The 11,992-nt window shown below is 37.9% G+C and overlaps 1 protein-coding gene across 1 annotated transcript; it reads right to left on the bottom strand.

Moving 5' to 3' along the window:
* Positions 1–9,518: 9,518 nt before the first annotated feature.
* Positions 9,519–11,398, bottom strand: LOC147883676 (amino acid transporter AVT1H-like). The gene is made up of 3 exons (XM_087399556.1): positions 10,915–11,398; positions 10,164–10,765; positions 9,519–10,061 (listed from the first exon to the last, which is right to left on the bottom strand). Exons 1-3 carry the CDS (start codon positions 11,396–11,398, stop codon positions 9,519–9,521), a joined length of 1,629 nt encoding a protein of 542 aa, XP_087255682.1.
* Positions 11,399–11,992: the final 594 nt, after the last annotated feature.

An 11,992-nucleotide genomic window follows, 5' to 3' on the forward strand; every position in this document is an offset into this window, starting at 1 on the left:
TAATCTTGATTTGTTAACCATGGGTTTACGATTGAACGTGTCGACGAATGCATTGTAACAATATACTTTCTTTTTTTGAGTTGAAAGTCTCTCCCCACACATTTTACAGCCTTCCAACTCCTTTTTAAAAAATAGATCCATCTCCTTTAAGTGATTGCTTCACACATATGGGCTTGTGTGCTTCTTCTCTTATATGTACCCAACATTTCTCCCATTATTTGTTCATGTAAGATCCCTGCCCAATTGAGTGGTTGCCCTTGCTTTTCTAGATACAATGGGGTGAAAGTATCTTTGCTCATAAAGTTATACTTTGTTAACAGCAAATTCCTTTCCAAGTACCGATAGCGTTAAACCTGCCTAACTTGTTTTCTACAATGCTTGATATCCCTTTTGTGGGGTGGCCTGTTGAGCTCCTTTCTCATCGCTTCGTGCAGACACTTCACAATCACTTAACACAACATAATCCAAAGGAAATTTTGAAGATTTGAGGAATCAACTCAGGAGCGACTGGCATCTATGGTGTTAAGAAACCCTTACTGGCCTACAACTATGAAAACTATTGTGTGACATGGAGATTGAAGGCATGCTTTCACCTCGCTTTCACCAATCGAGCTTGTGATATTCATACAAACCAATATTTTTCAACCAAGTAACATTTAATGTAATCTTGTCATCTAATTCATATTCGTACTTGAAATTATGGAAGACAGTAAAAAGCCCCTGTGGACAACCTTTTTGGAGAAGGTTTTGTAGAATCCAATATGTTCTCCTCATCCTGTGCAACCTGGGATGTCTAATTGTGAAGTCTTTTCCTAGGGGCAAATGAAACTTTGTGTTTCACCATAACTATAGAGGAGGTTGCTATCTCTACTACAATTTGCAAACTAGATGTTGCATTTTTGGTTGCCTCTTCTTCAAGGTGATCCTCAGAGCACCTTGCATCCTCACTTGATAGATGTTGAAGGTGATAGTTTGCACAATGAAAACTGGTACCTGACATGTAAGATTTGAAAAACTCAAACACTTTATAGAAAGAAAACTCAAAGTCCAAAACTAAGGACAAATAACAAGACTCATAATCAAAGTCAGAGTTAGAAGACATAGCCATGTGCCATGATAGCTCCTCTCTTGTGAGCTGTGAAAACATCTCGTATCTGAGTCTCTGTGATTGTCTTATGTTGTGGGTGGGGTCCATGGTCTCCGAGATCCTTGTATCTTGTGGGCCATATTGATAGTGATGCCTCTAGTCACATGGTCTCCACCGATCAGAGGGCATTCAACTTTGTTTAAAAAGATGCTTGTTATAGCACCCATCCTATTACCGCTAGACTAAAAGTTGAAATTCCATGTCTTTGTGGAAGCATCTGAAATCTAAATTGGCATCATATTGTGGATCACGAGGCATTGATTTATCTAGTGACAAGCCATAGCCCATGGGGAGATTGGCATGGTGGATACTTTTACACACACTACATTATTTGTGGATACATAAATACATAGAAGTACAAAAAAAAAAAGGGTTTCGAAAAAATAAAGACCACATCAAATTGAACATCCATACATGATGACAAAATATGTAAACATGCCGATGTGCCACATATACATGTCGTGTCTCCCATGCTTGCATAGGATCTACCATATATTTGATCCCAAACTTGGAAGTAAATCCAGCTATGCCATAGCTTTATAGAGCAAAAAAACACACTACATCTGATGCACTAGGAAAATATGTGAGGGTTCATACATAAATTGTCTGCACACCAGAAAGTCTTTGGCATCATCTACTCAATTGAAGTTGGTTGTCTCCTGCCCCCTAGAGCTTGAAATAACTCAACCTTTGTCAGAGCTTCCTGGTGCATAAATTGATGCACTTTGTCACTCATGAATCCTAGCACTGCAGTGAACACAAAGTAAATGTGCTTGCAAGGCATGTAAGGTTTTTTACTTGCCTCCCTCTATGTGAAGTCAAGGCATGTGCAACGTGGAAATTCTGAAATCAACACAGAGTATGTCAGGCCCTAAAAGATTCAACCAGATGTACGAGCATGAAACACATATACCTCATTTGGAATTATAATATTCTCTCTAACAACCTCCCCTTTCTCCGTAAGTTCCTTATCAATCCTTTCAATGAACTCTTTATTTAATTTACTTCTCCACATGACACGATCTTACCATGGAGGATAGACAGGGCTTGGTGTATGTGTTTTTTTCAAGCGAGACGGGGGTCCCATGTAACCGACTACATCATCTGCCTCAAACACAAACCCTGCCTTCATGAGGTTCTCCCTCTCTTCCATAGTAATAGATGTTCTGCTTGCAACTTTCCAAACACCTGGCGCATTACCAGGAACACCTTGAATGGACATATCAAACTTTCAAGTGTGGGTCACAGAAGTGCTGCAGGACCAAACTAGTTGCTCTGTCACTCCATTAGGGTGTTGTCTTCTTCCCTTGAAGCATTGAGCTGGCACACCATGGCTAGCATTTCTTCCAAGTGCATTGATCATTGCTCCACATCGTTGCCGAGTTTCCTGCAGGTATCTGAAGCATGTGACAACACTGTGTGGCTCAGTTCTCCTAATGGCCAAATTGGCATCATGTATCTCTGTCTCTTTACAAACCTCCTCCTTAGAAGGACTCACAAACTCAAGTTGTCATTTCTTTCCAGCCACTCTCCTTATCGTGACTGTAATGTATTCGGGCCGATGACTATCAAGTGCATCTATCACAGATGAACATGTGGAACTCCTATTTCTTTGCACACTTATAGGCTCTGCTATTGGTCTACTCATCTTGGGGGAGTGTATCCCAGCCTCCTCAAGCAATGTGTGTGTTAAAGCAATAAGCTTATTCCTGTCCCCCTTTTACTAGATCCACTTCCATCAACAATGCACTTTCAGAGGGTTTTCAAATTTTGTCATGTTCCAAGATGTTTGCCAGACGTGAAAGCATTGTAATGAGCACATTGAAGCACACTCATTGCCAAGTCTGCTGCACAAGCTTCATACAATGAGATATGTTTTTCATAGTCATGTGTTGCTCTCATGCTTGAGTGTTTTGTCTCCGAAAGATTTGTAGTTGGAACAAAAGTTGAATGTTCATCTTGTTGCAAGAACATTCCTCCCCACTGGGAGACTCTAACATCCCACCAAGCTAATCATGTCTATAGTGTTGGCAACTCGCTCTATTTAACATGGACTGGAGACCAATACAATGTCAACCATCTCTTGCACTAGTCAATAGAAGCTGTTGTTGTTGCGACCTTCCATTTTTGACACATAACTTTATGCTCTTCATGAAACAGAGGCTTTATGCACCTTTTTGTATGCTCAACCATGCTCATCTCCCAGTGGAAACCACATGTCCTTTCTTTACCCTCCATCACATTTTGAGGGCCCCCATTGTACACTGTGCGGACAATAAGCCAATTTGCACCTGCAACATCTGGCATAAATCCCCAAAATTCAGGTGCTTCAAATCCACTCTTCTCCATCTGGTTGTTCAAAAGACTCCAGAATTGAACTTGTGCATTTGTATCTTGTACCTTAAATTCACATATTGCTATTGTTTGAAGTTCTCTTATGAAGGGGTCATGTACATGAGCTCCCATTGTCGACCATCCTTTTACTCAATGGACATGGTCAAAGTGAACCCATTGTGACTTAAGGCTTCCCTGGGGGCACATGCAATTCACCAGATCCACGCCAGAACCTGGACCAATGGTGGACATTTTAAAAATATGTGGTTGCACATCATCTTGCAATTGTCTGAAAAATAAAATGCTTTGCACATATGGGTACTTGCATCTCCATTTTAGATCCATTATTGAATCCAATTCACCATCTTCTCCTCTAGCTTCACTTCTTGCACTTTCCACCACTCTTTGAAGCCTCCTCCTCTATGTTATTGGTGTGATGGTATCCAAAGCCTCTTGAAATTGATGATTATCAAGTGTTTCCACATCAACCCCATCCTTTGCAAGTAACATATCCATCATCACATCTTTTGTCACTGACACCTCTATGTTTTTGCAAGAAGCAAATATATTTACATTATGGGATTTATAAATTTTGCAAAATTTTACAGAGGGGGTATAAGGAAATACAAAAAATAGGTAACATAGGGGTTTATAAAAGAAGCCTTGAATGCACATGATATAGACATATTACACTAAGTGACCCCTCTGAGACCTTAATTGCATGTATCAACAAATATACTCAAAATTATCTAAGATGATATTGTGTTTACTGAAATTTATTTAAGATGATTTTTGTATTTATCTATTTGAAGGAGATGCTTTGTGAATTTATGCACATGCATGATCATGATAGCATAAGAGTTGCCGAGCCTTCCAACATGAAGGAGATGCTTCATGAATCTACGCACATGCAAGATCATGACAACATAGTTGTCGAGTCTTGTCACATGGAGAAGGTACTATCTAGTAATCTATGTTCACATGGAGAAGGTACTATCTAGTAATCTATGTTGTGAATACAAAAGTGGCATAGAAATTAATTTGTGACACAGCTTGAAGCTTTTGTGGTAATTAATCTTTTATCAATAATGCTCAGTTTCATTTCATTACATGTATATTATACAATTGACTATCATTTTGAGAAGTGTTCTAGTGTATACGATGTCTTGAATGTTCGGTATTGAATGTTTGTGGCAATTAACTTTTTGTCAAATACGCTCAGTTTTTTTCCATTACATGGATTTTATGATTGATTATCATCTTTGGAAGTGTTCTAGTGTATAAGATATCTTCAATGTCTCCATTGCATCATGTCTTTCATCAGCCTTGATTGTGCTTTTCGTATCCTATGTTTTTGTAATAAGCATGATTTAATGTGCATACGATGTCTTCAATGTTTGGTGTTGAATGTTTGTGGAAATTATTTGTTTATCAAATATGCTCAGTTTTATTCCATTACATGGATTTAATGATTGATTATTATCTTCTGAAGTGTTCTAGTGTTTAAGATGTCTTCAATCTCTCCATTGCATCATGTCTTCCATTAGCCTTGGGTGTGCTCTTCATATCCTATGGTTTTGTAATAAGTATGATTTAATGTGCATACAATGTCTTCAATGTTTGGTGTTGAATGCTTGTGGCAGTTAAATTTTATCAACTATGCTTAGTTTTATTCTACTACATGGATTGTATGATTGATTATCGTCTGTGGAATTCTAGTGTATAAGATGTCTTCAATCTCTCCATTGCATCATGTCTTCTACTAGTCTTGGTTGTGCTCTTCATATCCTATGGTTTTGTAATAAGCATGATTTAATGTGCATATGATGTCTTCAATGTTTGGTGTTTAATGTTTGTGGCAATTAATTTCTTATCAAATATGCTCAGTTTATTCCACTACATGGATTGTATGATTGATTATCATCTTCAAAAGTATTCTAGTGTATAAGATCTCTTCAACATCTTTGTTGCATCATGTCTTCCATTAGCCTTGATTGTGCTTTTCATATCCTATGGTTTTCTAATAAGCATGATTTAATGTGCATACGATGTCTTCATTATTTGGCGTTGAATGTTTGTGGCAATTAGTTTTATCAAATATGATTAGTTTTATTCCACTATATGGATCATACAATTCATTATCATCTTCAGAATTGTTCTAGTGTGTAAGATGTCTTCAATATCTCCATTGCATCATGTCTTCCATTAGCCTTAATGATTGTGCTTTTCATATCCTATGGTTTTGTAATAAGCATGATTTAATTATTGAACATGCTTAGTTTTATTCCAATGCATGTAGTATATAAATTTTTGAAGTGTTCTAGTATGTAAGATATCTTCAATGTTTGGTGTTGAACTTTTGCATTCTTTATATATGTGCTACCTAGTAGCTTTTATCATTTGAATCCTTGAGTTTTTGAGATTCTGTTGTGTTAACTCTTATTTATTTACTCATCATATTTGTATTTATCTTTGTGAAGGATGTGCATAATGAATCAATTCACATGGAGGATCATGATAACATTAGAGTTATGCACACTTTTTGCATGGATAAGGTATTGACATCTAGTCTTATGGTGTGAATAAAAAAGTGGCAAAGAAAGTTATAATCTTATATTTGCTTCTAGTTTAATAGGATAAAGCTCATAGTCATTTAATTTCTTAACACAGCCATTTGAGTTTCCATGATGATTTTAAAGAATTAGAGTTTCATTATTATGAGTTGGATGGACATAAATTTTTATAGGATGATGAGACATCTACCCATATGGATCACAAGAGTGACGTGGATGGATCTTTTGTGAATGAGGTACTTAGTAACTTATGTCATGTTGAATCCAAGAGTTCTTAAATTTTAATTATGTTTTTGCATGTTTAAATTTTGAGCGATTTTAAATGTGTATTTTCATTGCATGTTTTCATCTTTCCAAGGTTGTGTTAAAACAGATTCTTACACTCATTAATTTATACCTTTTGTAATTCATTTGTAGGATGATTATTACAAGTGTGGAAAATGGGACACAATTCCCAATTTGTGGATCATTTTTTCAACTTCTTCAAGGTATGGATAGAAATGACATGGCCCCACAAGATTCATCATGTATGCAGGTAAGCATGTTACAATGTTTGTCTTTCTAGGTTAGTCATCTTATTAATTGATGTAATTATTTCTTAGTGTACTTTGTGTTGTTATTTTCTTTCTAGAATAAGAAATCAAAGCAACAAAAATCTAGTAGTCAAAGGAGTCAACAACCTATCAAGGTATGCAATGATGTTTGCATTTCACTTATTTTTTATATTATAAAGTATAGAATAAAGTGTACATCTCTTAGAATTTAACTCTTAGAAAAAGTTTTCTTAACAAAGGTGATTTCATTTTATTATGGTTATGAATTTGGTTAAATGTTTGGATTGTGAATGGAGAAGATCCAATATTGAAAAGTAAAGATTTTGCATAGCCTATTAAGGTGAGATAAAGCATAATTACTCATGGAGTTTTTAAAGCTCCATTGTATTACTTAATATTTTTTAATTAAAATTATTATTATTCTCAATACAAGTGATAAATTAAGATATTTAGACTTGCATTAAATTTTGATTTACTTTACTTTGTCATTTGTTATAAGGGCTGGAGTGTAGTTAATCAAGAAACAATGGTCATGTAGTTAATCAAGAAACAATGGTCATGAAATTCATTAGAGCTAGAACTGTAGATGAGATGTATAGCCAATTAAAACTTGTTTGGAATTGCGTAAAGAGTAAGGCAAAAGGTTTGAATGTCATTCGAAGTGACAAGGATTATCATTCGATGAGAGAGGACATAGTAGAATGGCTTTTACAAGAAGGCAAAATAGCCATTTAAAATCATGGAGCAACAATTTTGCATCTTGATGATGTAGAATTGGTATAATTATAACATTTTTAACAATTATTTTTCCATTGATAGTAATTTTTAATTAAACTCATACAAGTTATATATTTTGCAGATTAAACTTTGTTCAAATAATATTTTTTAAGATTGAAATTAAAAAACAACTTTTATTTAAATAAGAAGTTACTATAAAGAAAAAACTACTTTGTTTTACTTTTCTTTTCCAAGTTCTCTCTATATAGTAAAGTTAATAAACAATTATTCTTTCATTAACAATGATTTTCAAGTAAACTTATATAGCTTATGTATTTTATAGATTGAATTTTGTTGAAATATTTTTTTTTCAAGATTGAAGTAAAATAAATACTTTTATCTTAATGAAAAGTTACTCTAACGACAAAACTACTTTGTTTTACTTTTCTTTTCCAAGTTTTCACTATATTCTAAAGTTGATATAGAGGGAAAAATTAACTATCTAGGAAAAAAACCCCTATGTAGGAAAAAAAACCCCATGTAGGAAAGAATTAACTATATAGGAAAAAACACCTATGTAGGAAAAAATTGCTATATAGGAAAAAAATACCATATAGGATTAAACTCCTATATAGGAAATTGGATGTGGAAAAGACTTCTTCCTTTTCCTAGGAAGAGTATCTAGGAAGTGACCCATTTTCTCTAGTTAGGACTTTTCCTAGTTCCTCTCATTTGGAACTAGGAAAATGCCTTTTTTTTCCTATATGGTGAACGGATACAAGTTCCTTGTGAGTGGAGAGTGAGAATGTTATGTGCTCTACTTTGAACTTCCTCTAATGATAGTTATCTTTTTGTGCTGTCCAGAGTCTATTGAACAATCTCAGAATGTTGGAATCATCCCGCTCAAGGACACATGTAGATCCTCTCAGGGTCACATTGGCAAGTTTTTTGAATATAGTCTCTCGCGGTTTGACTACAATTATGACTATTGACATTCAGATAATATGCCAGTTTCTTATCCATTCGCGAGACTTATCCTCGGCACTAATATTCTCAGCATTTATATTCTCGGTGTTATCTCGGCACCCAAGGAAGGGCCCATTTCCTCGAATTATAACTCTTTGGGAAAGGAAGCATGCCGCCTCCCTGCCCATACTAAGTGTGGTTATAATAATTATTTATTATATATTATATATTATAATATAAATATTTTCAATTACTGATCCATTCAAAATTTCATGTTTTTAATCTAAATTCTTATAAGATTCCTCTCATTTAATGCATGTTATTGATGCGAGGGAGCAAGAAAATCCAAGATAGATGCGAGATTGAAGGATGACTATACCTTTATTCATATGGTTGTAGTCCATGTGACGATATTATAAAAATTGCAACAAGGATCAGTTATTCTATCGCCATATTCATGTATTTGTTGGACTTCACCTTCCAAAATATGAACATCACAAAATCAATAATAAATCACCACCCCTGACATTTGCAGGGAGGATCAAGTCCTAATGGATCCTATGTCACGTCTCATGTTCCCTATTTTCATTCTCTTTTATCCTTAAACAATTGATAAAATAAAAAGGATTCAGCTTCAATTTCAAGTTAGTAGTTACTTGCTCCACGATGGAAAGACTGCCTTCCGCAAATCTAGTTTTTTTTAGTAAAACTCAGTCTATGAATAAGGGCCTATTCTTAGCGGCGATTCAAAAGGAGTGGTCTTTTAAGGCTAGGTGTGTTTCAATTCAAACCCTTCAAGTAGTCGGGACTATTTTTGTGGAGAGAAACATGTCTAGATAGTTTAAAAAAGAATTTAACGTATTGGTGGGCATTGGGAATGCTTTATTAAGAATACTAAAGGGTAAAGATCGATTCACAACACTCCTACATGGATCCAGATCTAAAAGTTCTTATTATCCACCCCCTCTTAAGTTTGCGAAGCGCATTTGGATGAAACCTTTGCGAGATCTTACTAGTTTCAAGTACAGAGAGTCAAACTCCACTTCGCGAGAAGCATGAAGGTCACCATGGATACTATAGGATGGATATCTTACAGCTGGAGAAATCTCATGTATGAGCTAGAAACCGGCTTTTTCTTATATAGGCTTGTCATTAAGGAGCAACAATGCTTTCCCTCAAGTTGGGGTTTATCTTGATGCATTGCGGACGCATATAAAAGTGATAGACTCAATTGGTGTGGCTATTTTTTTTGTTGATCAAGCCTTCGAAGGAAACAACAGTACCACACATTCCAGCAATGATGCCGAGAGCCACCAGCGCGAAGATCATGGCAAGAGTTCGTATTCTAAGCGTGTTCGGAGAAAGTTTGATGTAGAAAATGCATGGAAAAATCATGCAGATTGTAATCGTCATGGAAGAGCCGATCAGTGCGACAATGCAGTCGAAGTAAGGGAAAACCATGGAGAAGATTACAATTAGAGCTACGACCATGGAGCGCATGAGCGTTCCAACTGCAAACTGCAGTGATGGAGAAGATTTCCAGCGTCTACGCAGCTCAGTCTCCAGCGCTGTGGTGATGGGAGATAACAGCAACGCAAACTTGAACATGGGCGTCACCACCGTCATCCACAACACAATCTTCGAGCTGATGAACTGAATGGGCATGCTAAGAGTTACTTGTGAGGCAGTTTGATCTCCAAACATCGTCGCGCCAGCAACACCAAGCCCAGCAATGCAAGCAGTCGCTATGACAAAGCTGAGAACCAGCACCTGTTACGAATAGAAGACATATTTTCACCCGAACTATGCAAGAAGTGAAGGACAAAAATGGAGCTCTTAAGGAAGGTCGCGGGCCTGGAGCAAGACACCTACCTGCGTGAACTTTGTGGGATCCTTCATCGACTTGTAGATGCTTGGGAACACACCGGTGCCGCCATATGAGAAAGCATAGAGCCCAGCGGCGATTGGAACTCCTTGAAGGCGTAGGATTGGGATCGGGTGGGAGAATCCGATATGATCGATGGTTGCGGCCAGCATTACAGCAATCAGTAGCAATATGGTGCTCACAATACACCACATCGACGTGAAAGAGAGCGCCCTGAGATCCCTCAGCCACACCGTTGGAAGCATACAAAGAGATGCAACAAATAGCATGAAGTTCCGTTTGCTCAGGCCCGGCAGATCAAATTCCGAGTTGGGAAAGATGTGGGAAAGGTTATCGCCAACAGAGATGCAATAACCCACAAGGGTGCCTGTCAATTCGATGTAGAAAAGTGCTGTGATCACCAACCGTGTCCTCCGACCAAGGGCTAGTTTGGTGACGTCCTGGTAAGTGGAGCAATCCGGGTGGCATTTGAGGCATCTCGTCATCAAATACGAGGTGTATGCATAAATGGTTGATACGACGAGTGATATAATAACGCCCATCCACCCTGCTTTAGCGACCGCATACGGAGACGAAAGGATTCCGAGTCCTGGGAAATGAGCAATGTTAGAGCCTGATGAATTTGAGACTCTTATCGTCTTGCAGAAAGCAAACGTCTGTTTAACGCGCGCTACTTTTGAATAAACACGTCCGAAGATCGACTGAAGAGGAGAGCTGGAAGTTTGCAGCACTATTTACCGAAAAGTAAGCTCACGCAATTCACGGTCGCCTGCGTGAAGGTGGAGGTTCCTTGGTTGGAGACGCCGCTAACATCCGCAGCTAGATCTACTTTGAGTTTCTCGTCCTTTTCGGTGTCGAAACTGTTGTCGAACATCTCACGAGTCACGTATGTGATGTGCTTTAAAGCGGGACGCTCTTTATAGCTCTCAGGCTGCAGCGAACGCCAACTTTCATCCGCCAAGGGTGCAACGAGCTCTTGCTCGACGTCGAGAGCAATCTCACGTAGGCCCATCGGGATAATGTTCTCAGGGCGCTTTTCGCCGTCGATTGAAGGTATTGTCACTTTAAGTTGGTGGCAGCGTGCAAGCTGCATTTCTTGGGCTGCCGCTTGCTGATGACCGGTGTGACCGACCGAAGGCGAAACGGATGTTTGCACTGTGGTAAGGTGGTAATCAGCTCCTGAGACAGGGCAATTGATCACCGTTGGACTAGGTGAGTCCATGGAACTGATGAACTACTTACGTGCTGCTTGGGAAGTGCAGAAGCTTAAAGTGTGCGATATTGCTTCTCTTCCAGGCCTTTGACAAAAAGAGCGAGGAGAAAGACAGTCAGGCAAGATGTCATGAGGAGCATGAACAAGATGAAGACACAAAAGAAAAAGAAAGAAAGAGACAAAGAGAAACAGTTTGCTAGTACCTTGTGTAATTAATTGGCGAGCGCAACACAACTGCTTGAGGATTGATGGATATCTCTTTTACGGAAAGACAAGTGCATCACAGTTGAACAAATGCATGCAGAAGGGAGAAATGAGGAGGATAAGTCTGAATGGGCAGGTCGTGTTCTTTATACTAGTCGCTACGTCTTGAGCCGTATATGAGAGAGAATGTGTGTGTGTACTGCATCCTTTCGTTTTTTGCGCACCACGAAAGCTCTTTGTATGCCAGTCCTTCCCTATCTATTAGACACTGCCAGCAGCACCATTTAGCCAAGTTTCAAAATGCCTTTTGTGAGCTCCGAGCTCATAAGGTCTAGCCTTTGAGATTCTACTCTCCTGCACAAACAAAAGTTTGGATCTAAAGTTTGGGTCATGGTTACA

The sequence above is a fragment of the Dipteris shenzhenensis genome, chromosome 28 (genome assembly GCF_047967505.1).
Source record: "Dipteris shenzhenensis isolate YYH24624 ecotype China chromosome 28, Dip_SZ_1.0, whole genome shotgun sequence".
In the NCBI taxonomy this organism is placed as follows: domain Eukaryota; kingdom Viridiplantae; phylum Streptophyta; class Polypodiopsida; order Gleicheniales; family Dipteridaceae; genus Dipteris; species Dipteris shenzhenensis.